Raw genomic sequence first — 18204 nt, 5'->3', positions numbered from 1 at the left:
AAGCTGGAACTGCCAGAGGCGTCGTCCTGTATCTTCCAAAACTAGGTTATTAAAACAGAGTGTATTAACCAAAGTTTGCAGCACATAATATTGTATTATCATATGTATCTCTTGAATAACAGTAATACAATTGTAACTCTGTAATTCTAACTGCTTTACCATTTCCTTACTATTTCATTGATTTTTAATAAAAGGTCTTTATAACTATATTTGTCTCAGTGTGAACTTCCTGTCATATCCCCGAAGGTCCTTTTATAAACTCTGTGAAGCCTGATTCAGGAAGAACTTTTATCTTCTGATCAAACAAATTGGTGAGCCTAAACCCATACTAATTAATATCCATAATAATTATTATTAATATTAATAAAGTACAATTAAATTAAGCAGATACATTAATCAACATCCCAAATCAGGCTACGGTACAGGCACCTGGCCTCAGATTTACGTCCTTATCAGAGTTCACCCTTCCCAGTTCACACAGTCTTATCGTCACTTTGTAGAGAAAATTAAACCTCACATAGATTTCTAGAGCAAAGTCCTTACTTCCAAGCACATGCCCTTCCCCCACCCAGTTTCTCCCTGTTTTGTTTCCAACACCACTGCCCAGCTGTGGAAAACAGATCATGGTTGTGGTGACTCCTTCCTCAGAGCGTGCTGAGTACAGTTGTTCTGCCCTTTCACACAATAAGGAGACCAACCCTTCAAAGGCCCTGCACCCAAATCTTCAATAACTAGTAACCAAAACAACCAAACTGTTCACCCTGAGATGATGGGTAACAAATACACAAATAAGATCTGTCTCATTCCATTAGATGGCAGCAGAGAGCTCATTCCCAAGCCCCAGCTTTATAAAACCCAGGTGCAGGGGACGTGGGGGCCAGAACTAGCCCAGCTCTCGCTGAGCACAGGCCCTGCCAGCTGGGGCACAGGCAGGCGAGGACCATGGCTGGCTTTAATGTCCGCACCGTTCTGGTGACTGGGGCCAATCGGGGAATCGGCCTGGAGCTTGTCAAGCAGTTACTGGAGAAATCAAGCCCACCCGAGTGGGTCTTTGCGACCTGCCGGGACCCGGAGGGAGAGCGAGCGCAGGTGAGAACGGGGCGAGGTGAGAGGGAGTTAGCTGTACCTGGTGGTGGGGAGGGGGGGGAATCTGAAGAAGCCTTCAGCTCCGAGAGCAACGTGCCAGGGGAAGAGGCAACTGCAGACACGGCTCCAGGCTGAGAGTTGTAGCTACACCCGAGCTAGCTTTAAGAGAGGTAGCTCCAGTCCCGGAGCAGTGAGGATGCAGTAGCACAGGCTAGCCCTTGAGTAATTCCCCAGGGGCTCCTGGCCGGCTTGTACAGCTTCTACACGTTGTGATTGCGGTGGAAACATACCCAGTACTGCCAGCCTCAGGAGAGACACAATCATGCGTCCGACCCCCAAAATCATGATACTTTTTAGAAAATCAGTTTTTTAGTCTGTCCTGTGACTTTGTAACTCCCCTCTATCCCTCTGTCAATGTGTGCGTGGATCATTTCAGGTGGAAAAGTCAATCTTTAATGCACACAAAATGCACGGCAGTCCCTGGCTGCTCCGATGGCAACTTCACTCCCTGTCTTCCGCCTCTTTCCCCCTCACACAGGGGAACGGCCATCCATTTCCTATGGCTGTCTGACCCAGAAGCAGCACTTCTCTGCTCAGCCTCCACGGCACCACTTCCCTGACTCCCCCCTCCCTTGTCTGCCACTGCCCCAGACCCTCTGTCTGCTCTAGGGCCATGCTTACATAGAGGCAGGGCTGCTCTGTGTCCTCAGCCCCGAGGCTCTTGCCCACATGCCCACCCTGGGAAACTGCAGAACCAGAGTTCCTTCTTGTGTCATCGCCGAAACCCTCACTCACAACCAGTTCACGAGAGCTGGCAACACTGCCACACTCCCTTCCCCTGGCTCCTGAGCGAGGACTCCTCTTCCCCACAACGGCCTCATCTTAGGGGAGCTGCCCCCAGCGCCATCCCTGTCTTCTGAACCACTCAGCCTCACTCCTGCGCCCCATCCCCATATAATTCCTAAACCTGCTTCCTGCCCCCCAGTGCCCTGCTCCTCTCCAGGGTCCTCATTCACAATGTCCCAGCTGCTCCTTGCAGTCGCTGTGCCCTGTCCAGCCCCCGGCGTCACACACTCCCAGAGCGCACGCGGGGAGAGGGCAGAGAGCACAGGTGTGTTACTGACAGGGAAGTGGTTTGTGTCCCTGACTTGACGCACTGAGTTAGATGATGGCGTTTTAAATGCTCAGGAGACAGACAGACGCCTCCTACCGACCCGGAAAGCCAGAGCTGGGTGCTGCACGTGGGGGCTTTGCAGAGTCAACACAATAAGATACTGACTTGGCCCCAGGTAGCAGCAGGGAGCTGGATTCTGCCCAGCCTGGCCATCCCCAGGGGTGGCAGCTCCCTCAATAATCACTGACTTTATTCTTTTCCAGCAATTGAAGAACTTGGTGTCCAGGCATCCAAACCTGGTGATCGTTGCGCTAGGTGGGTGCCCTGCTCTGGACCCAGAGTTGAGGTTCCCTTCCCTAGATTATGTTGTTCCCCAATCCCTGTCCCCCTCCATAGCCCCGTTCCCTGCCCTCCAGATCTCAGTGGGGAGAACAAGACCAGAGTCAATAATCACTCAGAGCCCACTGACTCCTTACCCAGCCCCAAAGAAGGTGGGTGTGAGTGGGGAGCCCTGCAGAGGTCGGATAGACCTGGGTGGGCTGGGAAAGCTCCAGGGCCGCCATGTGCCAGGTCCCTCGTGTGACAATCACACCAGGGGAGCTCTGTCATGCAGTCCCACCTCTGGGATGGAGCTTCACGCATCCAGCTGATCAGTTCTCTCACCTACAATGCATTCAAAAATAGTTTTAGATCATTCCAGTTCTTTGTCTAATGTAGATCAACTACACACATCTGAAATATTCACTAATTACAATAAATTGAGGTTTTTTTAAAATCTCCTACTAAGATTGTCCAAATAACTAATTATTATTATTTATTATCATTATCCTTCCCTATTGTTGCCCCAGTACAACTCCACTTCTCTGGACCCAGCAGCAACTTTCCCCCACCCGACTTCCACCCCCTCCCCTACTTCTCATTCCGGCTGGAAGAAGCCCCTTGACGCCTGGGAGTGGGGTGTGCCATGGGGTGATATGCGGGAGGAGGAATCATGCACCTGAACCCCCTGCTCTGTCTCTATAGAAGCTACAGACCCAGCCAGCATCAAGGCAGCAGCAACTAGAGTTGAGGAGCATCTGAAAGGCTCAGGACTGAATCTGTTGATAAACAACGCTGCGATAGGGGGGAATGGTACACTAGAGTCTGAGACGCTGGACGACATGTCCCTGGTGTACACAACAAATGTGACGGGACCCCTGCTGGTGAGCCAGGTAAGAGCTCCGACGAAGGGCACATCGCCGACTGCACTTGAATTTGATTTTGCTTAGGCTAGAAATCTTCCCTTCCCCTGGATTCTAGTTACTGGATCAATGTGGGGGGCTTTGGTTGTTTATACCTCATGCTGCAGAGCCTTAGAGGTTTTTAAAGCCCAGCTTGACAAAGCCCTGGCTAGGATGGTTTAGTTGGGGTTGGTCTTGCATTGAGCAAGGGGTTGGACTAGATGACCTCCTGAGGTCCCTTCCAACCCTGATATTCTGTGATTGTAGGACTTAACCACCTGAGAAATGAATCCATAGGCCAAGATCTACAGGTGGACTGGCTTCGCAATACTCCCTAACTTTTAAGCATATAGACGATCGCTGCAAGAACAATGTGATGCACAAAGCCCGAGTTAGCTTATAAGAGAAGTCTCTATCTCCTCCACCTCCGTCTTTTTGTGTGTAGTTAAGTGGCCTCTGAGCATGCCCACCAGATCGGGCCCCACAGGCAAGGTAAGTGGAGGAATGCCTGTCTTCTCTGGGTTTGAGGATCGCTCTGGAGCTCAGCCAGGAGATGGTGTTTGGATGTTGAGAGTGAGGCTACAGGGCGCATGGTCAGAGTGAGAAACTTGGGAGCCTAGGGAACTTTTCCAGCAGAAAGTTAGGCACCTGCACAATTAGGCAGCCGCCGAGCAATGGTTTTGTGAATCACAGCAATGACTAAAACTGGGAATTAGGTGTCTAAATCTGGAGGTTAGGCACCTAATCCTTTTGTGGATTTACCCCTAGTTCTGCCCCTCGTGGGGCTCCAAACCAGTAGAGTCCAGCTCCCACAGTAGATTCCGTTCCCTTAAAACAAGGGTGGTGATGGTTTCCAGAGTATCCTTTCTCCATGACAAATAGTCTCCATTAGAATAATTACTTAAAGAAAAGGGGGGAGGGGGTTCTGCAGCATACCCTTTCTCTTCAATAAATAGTCCCCAGTAGAGTAGTAGGAAGGGGATTCTCAGGGGTGAGTTTCACTCCTTTGCCAAATGCATCTATTGCTTGTTAGATTCTGTCTAAGGCTCTCAGGCCTCTCTGGACCCTTCCTCCACCTACAGCTTCCGATTCAGCAGCAGCTCAGTCTCCTTAGATGCAGTTCACGGGATGAGTCTAACTTAACTGTGAATGTAGCACAGTGTGTGCTGAGCTGCAGCCGAGCAATGCAGTGACTGCTTCCTCCAAACCTCCCCAGAAGTGTCAGATGGCAGAGGTCCAATGTGTAGGCAGGCCAAGCCAAGAGCTTGACCCTCAGGTGCAGGGCACCCACAATGACACAGAAACCTCGTAATGCCCACTGGCAAGAGGTTACAGGGCCCTGATGAGTCTGGTGTGTGCATTCTTGTTCACCAAAGAGTGGCATGTGAGGTCTCCAATAAAAGTCGGTGTCACCCTGGGCATCAGTATAATTCTGAAATGCACATACAGATGCTGCATAAGGAGTTATGTCCATACACAGGTTTCTTGTCAGAAAAGAAATGTTTATCTACCTGGCAGTTTCCATGGAAACTAAGGGCTTGTCTACATCAGAAAGTTGCAGCGCTGGTGAGGGAGTTACAGCGCTGCAACTTTGAAGGTGTACACATCTGCAGGGCATCACCAGCGCTGCAACTCCCTGTTTGCAGCGCTGGCCGTACTCCCGTTTTGTCTCGGGTGTAGAGGATCCAGCGCTGGTGATCCAGCGCTGGTAATGCAATGTAGACACTTACCAGCGCTTTTCTTGACCTCCGTGGAATAAACAGGTATCCCAGCATACCTGAGGATACCTCTCTGGTAATCAAGAAAACTCCTCTGCCCTGTGCTCACCTGACCCCTCCATTAAATGCCCCGGGAAATTTCAAAAATCACCTTCCTGTTTGCTCAGTCAGGCGTGGAGTGCAATTAATCAATCAATCATTCAGCGACCATGCCTCCACACAACAAACGAGCCCCAGCATGGACCAATGCAGAGCTGCAGGATCTAATTAGTGTGTGGGGAGATGAGGCTGTTCAAACACAGCTGCGCTCCAGAAGGAGAAACTACGATACCTATGGTCAGATATCGCAGTCCTTGATGAGAAGGGGCCACGAACGGGACGCCTTGCAATGCAGAGTAAAAATTAAGGAGATGAGGAGTGCATACTGCAAAGCCCGTGAGGGAAACCGACGCTCAGGAGCAGCCCCCACAACCTGCAGGTTTTACAAGGAGCTGGATGCCATTCTTGGGTGTGACCCCACCATGAATCCTAGGAGCACGATGGAGAGTGGTGTAGAGGATGAATACAGTGATGCTACTGGCGTTGAGGGGGACACCCCGGAGTCTCAGGACACTGGCAGCCAGGAGCTCTTCTCCAGCCCTGATGAGACTAGCCAGTCGCAGCACCTGGAAGCGGACGTTGATGAGGAAGCTGAGGATCGTGCTCGTGGTAAGTAGATTGCAATGCTTTGTGATAGCAGGATTTTCGTTATGGCTGACTGCATGCATGCCTAAACGTGGAATAGCCCATTGATGTGATCTATGACATCTGTGTAATCTGCCTGAGTAATCTCTTGAAAAGTTGCAGCTAGATCTTGGGCAATGTGCTTTAGCAAGTTTATAGGGAGAGCCACCGTGGTCCCTGTCCCGGTCAGGCTAACTCGTCCGATCCACTGTGCAGCGAGGGGTGGGGGGACCATGGCCGCACACAGGCAAGCTGCATAGGGGCCAGGGCGGTATCCGCATTCCTGTAGAAGACCCTCCCTCTCTTCCTTGGTAACATGCAGCAGTGATATGTCTGGCATTACGAAAGCCTGTGGATAGTTTAGGGATAATTGAGGGCAGGGAGCTAGAATCACGGCTCCCCAGCGCAAGGCGCTCTGTGTCCTCTGCCCCAGTCCACCCCCCCCGCCCTTACCAGCACGTAGGCATCCAGGCGGGGTGCCTTTTCCTCACCGATCCCCCCTTCCAAGCGTGAAACGTGCCCTGCGGTGTGCTCTGTCCGTCCCCCACCCCCCCTTCCAAGCGGGAACCGTGTCCTGCGGGGTGCTTTTTCCTCACCGATCCCCCCTTCCAAGCTTGAAACGTGCCCTGCGGTGTGCTCTGTCCGTCCCCCACCCCTCCTTCCAAGCGGGAACCGTGTCCTGCGGGGTGCTTTTTCCTCACCGATCCCCCCTTCCAAGCGTGAAACGTGCCCTGCAGTGTGCTCTGTCCGTCCCCCACCCCCCCTTCCAAGCGGGAACCGTGTCCTGCGGGGTGCTTTTTCCTCACCGATCCCCCCTTCCAAGCGTGAAACGTGCCCTGCGGTGTGCTCTGTCCGTCCCCCACCCCCCCTTCCAAGCGGGAACCGTGTCCTGCGGGGTGCTTTTTCCTCACCGATCCCCCCTTCCAAGCTTGAAACGTGCCCTGCAGTGTGCTCTGTCCGTCCCCCACCCCCCCTTCCAAGCGGGAACCGTGTCCTGCGGGGTGCTTTTTCCTCACCGATCCCCCCTTCCAAGCGTGAAACGTGCCCTGCAGTGTGCTCTGTCCGTCCCCCACCCCCCCTTCCAAGCGGGAACCGTGTCCTGCGGGGTGCTTTTTCCTCACCCGGCCCCCCTTCCAAGAAGGAACCAAGGCATCCCACTAACATGGGAGAATTTTAAGCAAAAGTACTCACCCCATTGCTAGACATGTCTTAGCTTTCTTGAACTCTACAGTGTTATGTGAGGTATGTGAGAGGGATGCTACCTACAGTTTCAAATGTCCTTCAAAAGTTGATAATAAACAATGATGCCCCTGTGTATTACATGTCTGTATCTCTATTTTTTCTAGGCAACTCGAGTAATGCAGCTGTATCACCGGCCTCACGTAGATTGCAGAATTTGAGGCGCAATCCTAGGAAATCAAAAGAGGAACTGATCAAGACCGTTCTGAACCACTACAACAGGGAAAGTAGGAAGACTGAGGAGTGGAGAAAAAATGTACAGGAATGGAGGCTGACTGAAAGCAGGAGACAGGAATTGTCTGCCAAAAGAATAGCGAGGCAGATGATGAGACTCCTGTCTCGCCAAACCAAGTCTTTTGAGTCTCTTGTAGCCATGCAGGCAAATATATACCGTGATAGCCCACAGGCTTCCCAAAGCACTGTTCCTTGTCCCCCTGTGTATCCTCAAAATAGCTTTATGCAGCACCCAGTTCCTTATTATCATCAGCTGCCCACAACACCTATAAGATCACCTACTAACCAAGATATGTATAATTCTTACCCAGTGCACTCCACCCCCATCATTCTGCAGCAAAGTAATGGTGAGTTGCATCAGACGGTTACAAATGAGTAAAATAGGAAATAGTAAAACCTCTGAATGTACTGTGAACCACCCATACCCCCTTACCTGTTTTTTACTGTATGACAAATAAAAGGTTTTGGTTTGTATTTCTTTCAATATGTTTTATTGGTGATAGAAATGGTAAATTATACACAGCAAGGTAAAGCAAAGCACAACACATGCACCAAACATTACTGCTGGCTCTCAGCATCAAATTGCTCCCTTATAGCATCCCTAATCCTTGAAGCCCTTTCCTGGGCCTCCCTATTAGCCCTGCTCTCTGGCTGAGCAAACTCATTCTCCAAACGTCTAACCTCGGAGGTCCATTCCTCACTGAACCTTTCACCCTTCCCTTCACAAATATTATGGAGGGTGCAGCACGCGGATATAACATCGGTAATGCTGCTTTCCATCAAATCTAGCTTCCCGAACAGACTGCGCCAGCGAGCTTTCAAACGGCCAAAAGCACGCTCCACTGTCATTCTACACCGGCTCAACCTGTAGTTGAACCGTTCCTTGCTCCTGTCAAGCTTCCCTGTATATGGTTTCATGAGCCATGGCATTAATGGGTAAGCGGGGTCTCCCAGAATCACAATGGGCATTTCCACGTCCCCTACTGTTATCTTGTGATCTGGGAAAAAGGTCCCGGCCCTAAGCCTCCTGAACAGGGCACTGTTCCTAAATATGCGTGCATCGTGCACCTTTCCAGGCCATCCAGAGTAAATGTCAGTGAAATGCCCACGGTGATCCACAAGCGCTTGCAGAACCATGGAGAAGTACCCCTTGCGATTAATATACTCCGATGCCAGGTGGGGTGGAGAGATAATAGGAATATGCGTCCCATCTACTGCCCCTCCACAGTTAGGGAACCCCATTTCTGCAAAGCCATCTAAAATGTCCTGCACGTTCCCAAGAGTCACGGTTCTTCTTGTCAGTGTTCGATTAATGGCCCTGCAAACTTGCATCAGCACCATTCCAACGGTGGACTTTCCCACTCCGAACTGGTTCGCCACCGATCGGAAACAGTCTGGAGTTGCCAGCTTCCAGATTGCAATAGCCACCCGCTTCTCCACAGAAAGGGCATCTCTAAATCTCGTGTTCATGCGCCGCAGGTTGGGGGCGAGATCATCACAAAGTCCCATGAAAGTGGCTTTCCTCATACGAAAGTTCTGCAGCCACTGCTCGTCATCCCATGATTGCAGGACGATGTGATCCCACCACTCAGTGCTGGTTTCCCGAGCCCAAACGCACCGGTCCACGGAGCAGAGCACGTCTGTTATTGCCACTAGCATTGTACTGTCTGCATATTGATGCGATTCAGGCCATGTCTACATCTAAAATTTTGCAGCGCTGGTTGTTACAGCTGTATTAGTACAGCTGTATAGGGCCAGCGCTGCAGAGTGGCCACACTTACAGCAACCAGCGCTGCAAGTGGTGTTAGATGTGGCCACACTGCAGCGCTGTTGGGCGGCTTCAAGGGGGGTTCCGGGACGAGAGAGCAAACCGGGAAAGGAAACCAGCTTCCCCGCGGTTTGCTCTCTCGGTCCCGGAGCCAGCCAGCAAACCGCAGGGAAGGAGACCTGCTTGCTCGGGGTTCCGGGACCGAGAGAGCAAACCGGGAACGCCGCGGTTTGCTCTCTCGGTCCCGGAGCCACCCAGCAAACCGCAGGGAAGGAGACCTGCTTGCTCGGGGTTCCGGGACCGAGAGAGCAAACCGGGAACGCCGCGGTTTGCTCTCTCGGTCCCGGAGCCAGCCAGCAAACCGCAGGGAAGGAGACCTGCTTGCTCGGGGTTCCGGGACCGAGAGAGCAAACCGCGGCGAAGCTGGTTTCCTTTCCCGGTTTGCTCTCTCGGTCCCGGAACCCCGAGCAAGCAGGTCTCCTTCCCTGCGGTTTGCTGGCTGGCTCCGGGACCGAGAGAGCAAACCGCGGCGTTCCCGGTTTGCTCTCTCGGTCCCGGAACCCCGAGCAAGCAGGTCTCCTTCCCTGCGGTTTGCTGGCTGGCTCCGGGACCGAGAGAGCAAACCGCGGCGTTCCCGGTTTGCTCTCTCGGTCCCGGAACCCCGAGCAAGCAGGTCTCCTTCCCTGCGGTTTGCTGGGTGGCTCCGGGACCGAGAGAGCAAACCGGGAAAGGAAACCAGCTTGATTACCAGAGGCTTCCTCCTTCCACGGAGGTCAAGAAAAGCGCTGGTAACTGTCTACATTGGATTACCAGCGCTGGATCACCAGCGCTGGATCCTCTACACCCGAGACAAAACGGGAGTACGGCCAGCGCTGCAAACAGGGAGTTGCAGCGCTGGTGGTGCCCTGCAGATGTGTACACCTTCAAAGTTGCAGCGTTGTAACTCCCTCACCAGCGCTGCAACTTTCTGATGTAGACAAGCCCTCAGTACCATCGTCCCACTCCTCAATGTCAGTCACACGCACATTTAGCAGCTGAAGGAATAGCTCCACAGCCAGGCGAGATGTGCTGGCAATAGTCATTAGTAAGGTATTCAGTAGCTGAGGATCCATTCTTGAAAGATAATGCAGAAAAAGCGCTGTAGAGTCACAATGCTGCCACAGTGCTCCGCATGTGTACCAAAGCAACGCTGGCCGTTGGAACAGGAACAGGAAGCAGAAGGACAATCACACTTCCTTCCCCTTCCCACAAGCCCCAGCGCCGCTGTGGGACGAGGTGCCCTGTGGGATAGCCGCCCACAATGCATCACTCCCAACAGCGCTGCAGTGTGGGCACATCTAACAGCACTTGCAGCGCTGGTTGCAGTAAGTGTGGACACTCTGCAGCGCTGGCCCTATACAGCTGTACTAATACAGCTATAACAACCAGCGCTGTAAAGTTTTAGATGTAGACATGGCCTAAGTATTGTTTAGTTCCCAGTGGGTCTCCTCTCACCAGTCAAAACTGAATGCTAATGAAGGATTGTGAAACCTTCAAAGACAGAAAAGTAACAGGAAAACACAAGCGTGGGTATGGGTGCGCCTGTGTCTACACACATCAAAGCTTTGCCTGAGTATATATGGGGGACAAAGAAGACATGGTGAAATCCTTCACTGAGAAAGTGAACACGCAGGGTGTTTGCTTCATGAAAAAGGATCCCAGCCAGGCTTGGTTGAAAACAACGGAGAGAACTTTGGGTGAGACAAACTTCTTTAGACAGGAGGAGACTTCCTAGAAAGCGTGTTATTGATTTTGCTTTCTGTGTAACCATTTGTTTCCAAAATTCTTACTCTCACTCACTTGACTTTCTGGTCTTTGATAATAAATGTCTCCTTGTTTTCACTATAAATAGATCTATGTGCTAGGGTGCTAAGCAAAGTGATGATCCTGGGCTGAATCTTACTGGCTGGTGCATTCTTTCCTTTGGGAATCGCAGGCCTGGTGTTTCTGCCAGTGGACAAGGGGCTGGACACTGCAGGGAACACTAGGAGGGCTCTGGAGTTTGTGTGTGTCTATCACTAACCTGTATAGAGACAGAGGCCTGTGGGGGCCTGGAGGGCAGGGCTTGTCTTGCCAGAGGCTGGTGGTTTCAGGAAGCTGATCCACAGCCGGTACAGACCAGACTGCTTCCCACTAAGGGCAGGTGGTGGTGAGGAGCCTCACAACACAGGCAATGGATTCTTCCTAAATTGGGAGGTGATGAGGTCTTGCCCCCTCCATGACCCTGCTCCTGCCCCTTCTCTTCCCCCCCAAAGACCTGCCTCCCAGTCAAGCCAGAAGCCGTAATTGGGTTGGAGAGCCGGTGAAGGTGGAAAGCCCACAGCTCCCCACAGCTGCCCGTGTGACCCTTATCCCAACCTGGCTCTGGTGTCTGGCCTGGTTTGGGACAGAGTCTCGGTGGCCGAAGAGCCATAGTTGGGCCCTGGTAAGAGGGGAGTCGCAGACCCTCCATTTGCCCTGAGTAGGGAGGCCGAAGGTCAGGGACACAGGCGGGTGGCTGCTCTCACCACCTACCACCCCTCCCCAGGCAGGTGGAGGGTCCGTGGCTCCCTTGTCCACTCTTACCTGGCCAGGCTCCAGCCTCCAGCCTGACCAGAGGGTGGGGCCTTGGGGGCAAGAGGAGGAGCAGGGGACTGGGCCTGTCCACTTTCAAAAGTGGGAGGGCCACGGCCCCTTGGCCCTCTCTGTTCCAGTGCCACTGCCTCACAACCCGGGCTCCTTTCTCCTAAGCTGACCAGGGGATGCTCTTTTCTCCCCATTGCCCAGGCGTTCCTGCCCTTGCTGAAGAAGGCTGCCCAGGGAAGCAACCAGAAAGGGTTGAGCTGTAGCAAGGCGGCCATTGTCAACATGTCCAGCGAGGCTGGCTCCATCCAGAATGTCTTTATCTGGCATTTGGGCCAAGCTATCGCCTATCGCTGCAGCAAGGTACAGGACGTGCTCAGTGTCACTCAGTGCTTTCCCCATGTTCCCCGCCCTCCTGCCCAGCCCTTCTAGCTTCCACTGCTGGGCCAGGTGGGACCAGCTCTTGTTCAGCTGCCTGGAATTCAGGTCAGCTCCCGGAATTCCCCTCAGTGAGGAACCTTCCATCGTGTGTCTCCCATCAGGGAAATCCCCACACTGGGAGGCGCATGGTGCTCCTCAGCCCTACGCTAGCCAGTCTCAGCACAGACAGGGGAGGTCCACTACGGAGCTATTAATTATAGCCCTTCCTAGGGGCAAATACACCCAGTTGAGAGACTGTCACTAGGTTTAAATTGAGGGGACCAGATCCTCTTCTGCCCCGGTGAACCCTTGGGGGAAAACAAAGAAGAATCGATACCACATTTACACTTCCCTCTGCTCCCACCCCTGATCATGCATAACCTAGAGCAGCCTCAGCACTGCTCTAACTTGTACTCAGTTGTCACAGCCCTGCTGAAGCTATGCAGTAGGTGTGGCTGATCGAAGTGCAGCTACATCCCCTTCCCCATGGCCATGCCACTGAGAGCACCTTGTTGTCCCCATCGAGCATCAGAGACTGCAGCTCACACTCACCCGCTTGTCTGTCTCTCCCTTCCCTGCCCTCAGGATCTGGGATCATTTCCTGTAGGACTCATTCCCCATCCCCACACGCTGTTGTCTCTGCTCATGATGTCTTGCCCACAGGCTGCTCTGAACATGCTCACCAAGTGCCAATCCTTGGGGTATGAGGGAGACGGGATCCTGAGCATCGCTGTCCATCCTGGCTGGGTGCAGACTGACATGGGGAGCTTCATGGTAGGTACCTTGCTGGGAGAGGCTAGTTGTAACCTCATGTTCATCGTAGGGCGACTGGTTACGTCGTAACCTGTCACCCCCTCCACTTTCGACCTGTATGGAGGAAAACTGTCGCAATGAGCCTGTCATCAGATCCCACCTCCAGGGGATTCAGCACTGTGTCCTGGGCATTGATCCTCCTGCTGCTACTTCCTTTGGTTCCTCCGGATCCTGGCGTCGCAAAGCAAACGTCAGCAGAACTGCTGCCATGGGGAGATGGGGGAGATGGGACCTGGTCTTCATGGGCACCTGTATGCAGGTATCTGCATGGGGATCCTGCCCCAGCTCCCCACCCAGCATCAGGGGACAGTGACCTGGGTTGGCCTCTCATGGTTTTGGCTGGTCCCAGGGAGATCCTGGCCTCACCCATGGGCACCTAGCGGCCTGGACCAGCACCAGGCCAGATCTGATAATTTGGGCCAGATTTTAAGCCCAGCTAGACTCGAACCAATCCAGGAATATCAGGTTATTTTGAAACCAGATCCAATCTGAACCTGACACTGCCCTTGAATTTGTGTCTATATCACTTCTGCCACCTTGTCCTTGGGGCTCGGCCTGGTGGGGGCTTCCCCTTTGCACGCCCCATGCCAGCCCCTCATCTCCAGCTGCCTCATGCCCGTGGGGTCAGCATGGCAGTGGCTGCATGCCGTGCTCATGCCAGCCACCACCGCCTCACTGTGCAGTGTGTGCTGCCGGGGGAGAGGGGCTGCCAGTAATCAGCACAATCGCTCCACAGCATGCACAGCGCGATGAGGTGGTGGTGGCCAGCAGGAGCACAGAAATGCAGCCACCACCTCACCAATCCAACGGCAGGAGAAGGTAATGAGAGACCCCAGAACCCAGTCAGAATGTGTCGGGTTGTTTTCAGACTCCACCTGACCCAAGTCCGACACCTGTAGTTGTGTCCCGTCAGGTTCCAGTTTGGTTGCAAGGCTCTAGATACTTTCCCCTGGGCCAGCCCTGGAGCCGATCCTGATCTTTCCCCTGGGCACATGGTGTCCTTGGCCGTCCCCAGGGCAAGTTCCTCCCCCTCACTCTCCTTTGCCTCATGCAGGCCCCAGTGACGGTGGATGCAAGTGTCCGAGGGATCCTGAATGTGCTCCCGACGCTCTCTGAGAAGGACAATGGGGCCTTCGTGAGCTGGGAAGGGAAAGTTCTTCCCTGGTGAGATGCCCCCTGGCCACGCGACAGGAGCCCTGGGTCAGGCCGTTCCAGTGACCGCGCTGTCAGCCGTGCCTGTGTCCGGGGCCGGCCTTAGGATTTATGGTGCCCTAGGCGAGATTATTAAACTGGTGCCCCGTGCCTGATCTGCTCTTAGCAACACAAACATAAGCTTATAGTATTTGAAAACTTGCCACATTCACATTATTAAAACCAGTTAAACTTAATTAAGCACACTGTAATGCGGATGGATTAGCACTAAAGAAGCAGCACTATAGAAAAAATTCTGATATGACAGAATGATGCAAATAATATATTTTTTTTAATTTATCAAAATTTTATTGGAAATTTATATGAAGAGGTATTGAAACAAAGATTTGTTTTTAATTAAAAGCAATCTTTCTGGCTTTTTTGGCTGCAAAATCAGTAATAATGTCATCGTATGACAAAGACAAAGTCGTGTCTTGTTCGATCGCAAGAACGCAAGACCAGTCAAGCGTTCCTGACTCATTGTAGAGCGGAGATAGTTTTTAATGAGCTTTAGTTTTGAGAAACTCCGTTCTCCTGATGCTACTGTTACAGGAATTGTCAGTAGAATACGAGTGGCAATGTACACATTAGGATATATGTCAACAAGTTTGTGGGTATGAATAAACTGTACAATGTCCATCACCGATTTTGTATGTGGCAACATTGATGACAGTGTACTCAATTCTTCGTACAGTTCAAGTCCATTTAAATCAAAACTATCACCATGCTTCAGGAGGCTCTCTAGATTCTTGCACTTTGTCATTAGTTGCTCTTGTTTTCCTATTTCGTTGAATTTAGTTATGTCATACAAAAATCCAAACTGTCCATGGTGTACTTGCAAGGTATTAAACCTTTCATCAACAGCAGATATGCTTTATCCATCACAACATTAAAAAATTCAACCTCAAATTTCTTTTCTGGATCGTCTATGGGCATGATCTGCTGTACAGATTCTTCACAAAGAAGTGTCCCTGGCCTTTTAAACTCATATTAACTATGTATTGACTTTATGAAAGTTGGAGAAAACATTGTGAAAACGTAAAACATTGGCTGCCCAACTTCTAGGCTGGCAAAAGTTATACTGACTCACAAGGGAAAAAAGACCAGGAGAATCTTAGTACAACATATGGTCACTCTATACCAGGGGTCGGCAACCTTTCAGAAGTGGTGTGCCAAGTTCACTGTAATTTAAGGTTTCTCATGCCAGTAATACATTTTAATGTTTGTAGAAGGTTTCTCTCTGTGTCTATATTATATAAACTATTGTTATTATCTGAGGTCTTGGCCACCGGTCCTGCTCAGGCCACTGCCAGCTGAGTAAATGAAACCTCAAACTGGCAGCGGGCTGGTGGCTGGAACCCTAGACAAGGATCCCAGGCCCTGCTCAGCTCGCTGCTGGTCTGGGGTTCTGACCACCAACTCCTGCCAGCCAGGATCCCGGCTGCCAACCCCCCCTCAGCCCGCTACCAGCCTGGGATTCTGCTCACCCAGGCTGGCAGGAGGCAGAGTGGGGCTGGCGGCTGAGCTCCTGACTGGCAAGGGGCCGGCAGCCGGAACCCCAGAGTAGCAGTAGGCTGAGTGCTGCTGGCACCCCAGACTGGCAGCAGACTGAGCCACTCAACCCCCCACCGGCCCTGCTCAGCCCGCCACCAGCCCACTCAGCCCGCTGCCAGCCCACTCAGCCCGCTGCCGGCTGAGTGAATGGACCCCCAGGCTGACAGCAGGTTAAGTGGTTCAGCTGGCCTGCTCAGCCCACTGCCAGCCTGGGGTTCGTTGGGAGTCCCCAGGCCAGCAGCAGGTGCTGAGTGGGGCTGATGGCTGGTATTCCAGCTGGCAATAGGGCAGTAGCCGGAACCCCAGAGCAGTGATGGGCTGAGCCGCTCAGCCTGCTGCTGCATACCATCAAAAATCAGCTCACCTGCCACCTTTGACATGTGTGCTGTAGGTTGCCGAACCCTGCTTTATACACTAGTAAGGAGATGAGCATATTACAGTTGTTGGAGGGCTCTTATCAGGAGTAACAGGCTATAGGAAAGTCAGTCAACATTTTTTGTTTCTCTGATGAAAACTGACCCACTCCCTGTCTCAAACCAAACCTGTCACTAATAATTGTCAACAACTTAATTTTCTGTTTTTGGCTAAGATATTGATTTTTAAAAAAAAATATTGAAATTGGATTCAGGATTTTTAGCAAGAATTTTTGGCAAACCAAGTTGTTAAATGACAATCTAAATGGCAACACATTACTGCTTTCATGCTTGGCTCACGCCCCAGCCTGCTGGTCCAACAGTTGCAGTAGAGGAGGAGATAGGTGGAAAATTGCAGGACCCCAAAATCCACCTCTTGGGGTGCAGACTGGCAAAAGCAGCAGCAAACCCTCAGGTCCAATCACACGCCAATGGGCACCGCCGCCAGCCCAACAGACCATGGTGAAGTCAGCACAGCATCTGATCTCAGGGACGGGGCACTCATGGAGCCACAGCAGCTCATCCTGCCCTGTGCAGCTCTCCCCGGATGAGATGGATCGCTGGCAGCTGCCAGCCCGGAGGAGAGGCGCTCCCCAGCTAGGGTGGCCAGATCCAGATGTCCTGATTTTATAGGGCCAGTCCCGATATTTGGGGCTTTGTCTTATATAGGCACCAATTACCCCCACCTAGAGTGACCAGACAGAAAGTGGGTAAAATCAGGACAGGGATGAGTGGGGGTGGGGGGTGGGGTAAAAGGAGCCTATATAAGAAAAAGACCCCAAAATTGGGACTGTCCCTATAAAATAGGGATATCTGCTCACTGTACCCCAATCCCCTATCCTGATTTTTCACACATCTGGCTAATCCTAACCCAGCCCTGTGTGACATTCCAATTCTGGCTGCCTGCCCAGGAAGTGAGTTACTTTCACTTTCATTCTCAGCAGGCCGCCAGCCTCCTCTCCCCCCCAGCACCTCACTCAACTCAGCCCTGACGGAGGGGAGGGAGGAGGGAGAGAGGGGTGCCACAGAGCCTGCCTCGCCTCACCTCACCTCAGCCGGGGGGAAAGAGTCACACTCACAGGTGATCTCCTTTCCCAACCCCCACCCCCTCCCCTTCCCTGAGACCCCAGCAGCCAATCCCATTCCTCAGACTGTGCTGCATTCGGCTCTCTCTAGGACCCAGCAGCCCTGCTTCTACACTGTCTGGGCTGCCTGCAGAGTGGTGCCCTCAGGGAGAGTGAGGCCCTACGCCGCTGCCTATTCTGCCTATGCCTAAGGACGGCCCTGCTTGTGTCCTCAATAAACCCAGTGTTCTAATGCAACAGCCCGGCCTGGGCCCTGCCTGGCCTGGCGTGACAGCCACAGGCTGCACTATGGGTGGAGCTGCCGTGTGGGGGGGGTGGCTCCATGTGGTAGTTCTCACTGATTCCTCCCACCACAGCCAAAGCCCAGAGCTGGCCTGTGTGGGAGGAGCTGAGCAGCTGCTGGATGGAGAAGGGTGAGCAGGCCACTGGGCAGGCTGGAGGTGGATTTTGTGACTGCCAGGTGTGAGAAGAACACCAGGTTGTTCAGGTCTCCAGGGAACATCGTACAGGAGGGTTTCTATCAGGCCAACTGCAGCTGGGTTTCAAGAGTCTTTGGAGGGGGCCCAGGAGTTGTTAAGGGGTATCCTTATCCCAAGTCCTGAAGGCCAGACTAACTTGCAATCCCCCATCTAAGGAGAGCCCAGTTCACCCAGAAACAGACACCACACTGAGCAGTCACTGCCTCAGGGAAGCGATCCAAGAGAGACCCCACAGGACGTTACACACACCCCTTTCCCCACACTAGTGCAATGTATTGAGTTAGCCACGCCAATGTTGCCGGCAGATAACTGCCTGAGGCCAAGCAACAGCGGGGGGGTCTGTCGCCTGGTGTGCCGCGCCAATAAACACACCAGGGTGGAGAAACAAACCAAGTTTATTTGAGATCTCAAAGCGGTGCAGGGAGATTGACTCAGATCAAGCACACCTAAAACAAGCAGTCTGTTCCTTTATATCCATGAGAACTTTTCTCACTGACTAACAATCCCCCGTTTCCCCTCCCTCCTCCTCCTTCCTCCCCCTGTAGC

The 18204-nt window shown here is 52.5% G+C and overlaps 1 protein-coding gene across 2 annotated transcripts; it reads left to right on the top strand.

Annotated features, from left to right (window-relative positions):
• The first annotated feature begins 860 nt into the window (after positions 1-860).
• On the top strand, positions 861-14258 carry LOC115660355 (C-factor-like). 2 transcript variants are annotated; one of them, XM_030581692.1, is made up of 6 exons: positions 861-1089; positions 2464-2515; positions 3224-3411; positions 11908-12066; positions 12787-12897; positions 13991-14258. In XM_030581692.1, the coding sequence occupies exons 1-6, from the start codon at positions 943-945 to the stop codon at positions 14102-14104; spliced, it is 771 nt and encodes a 256-aa protein (XP_030437552.1). In that variant the 5' UTR covers positions 861-942; the 3' UTR covers positions 14105-14258. The 2 variants fall into 2 exon arrangements, with proteins under 2 accessions (XP_030437552.1, XP_030437553.1); XM_030581693.1 differs by lacking the exon at positions 11908-12066.
• Positions 14259-18204: the final 3946 nt, after the last annotated feature.

Source organism: Gopherus evgoodei, chromosome 12 (assembly GCF_007399415.2).
Source record: "Gopherus evgoodei ecotype Sinaloan lineage chromosome 12, rGopEvg1_v1.p, whole genome shotgun sequence".
Lineage (NCBI taxonomy): Eukaryota > Metazoa > Chordata > Testudines > Testudinidae > Gopherus > Gopherus evgoodei.
Note: the sequence above shows the minus strand (reverse complement) of the source record. Positions and strands in the feature narration are given on the sequence as shown.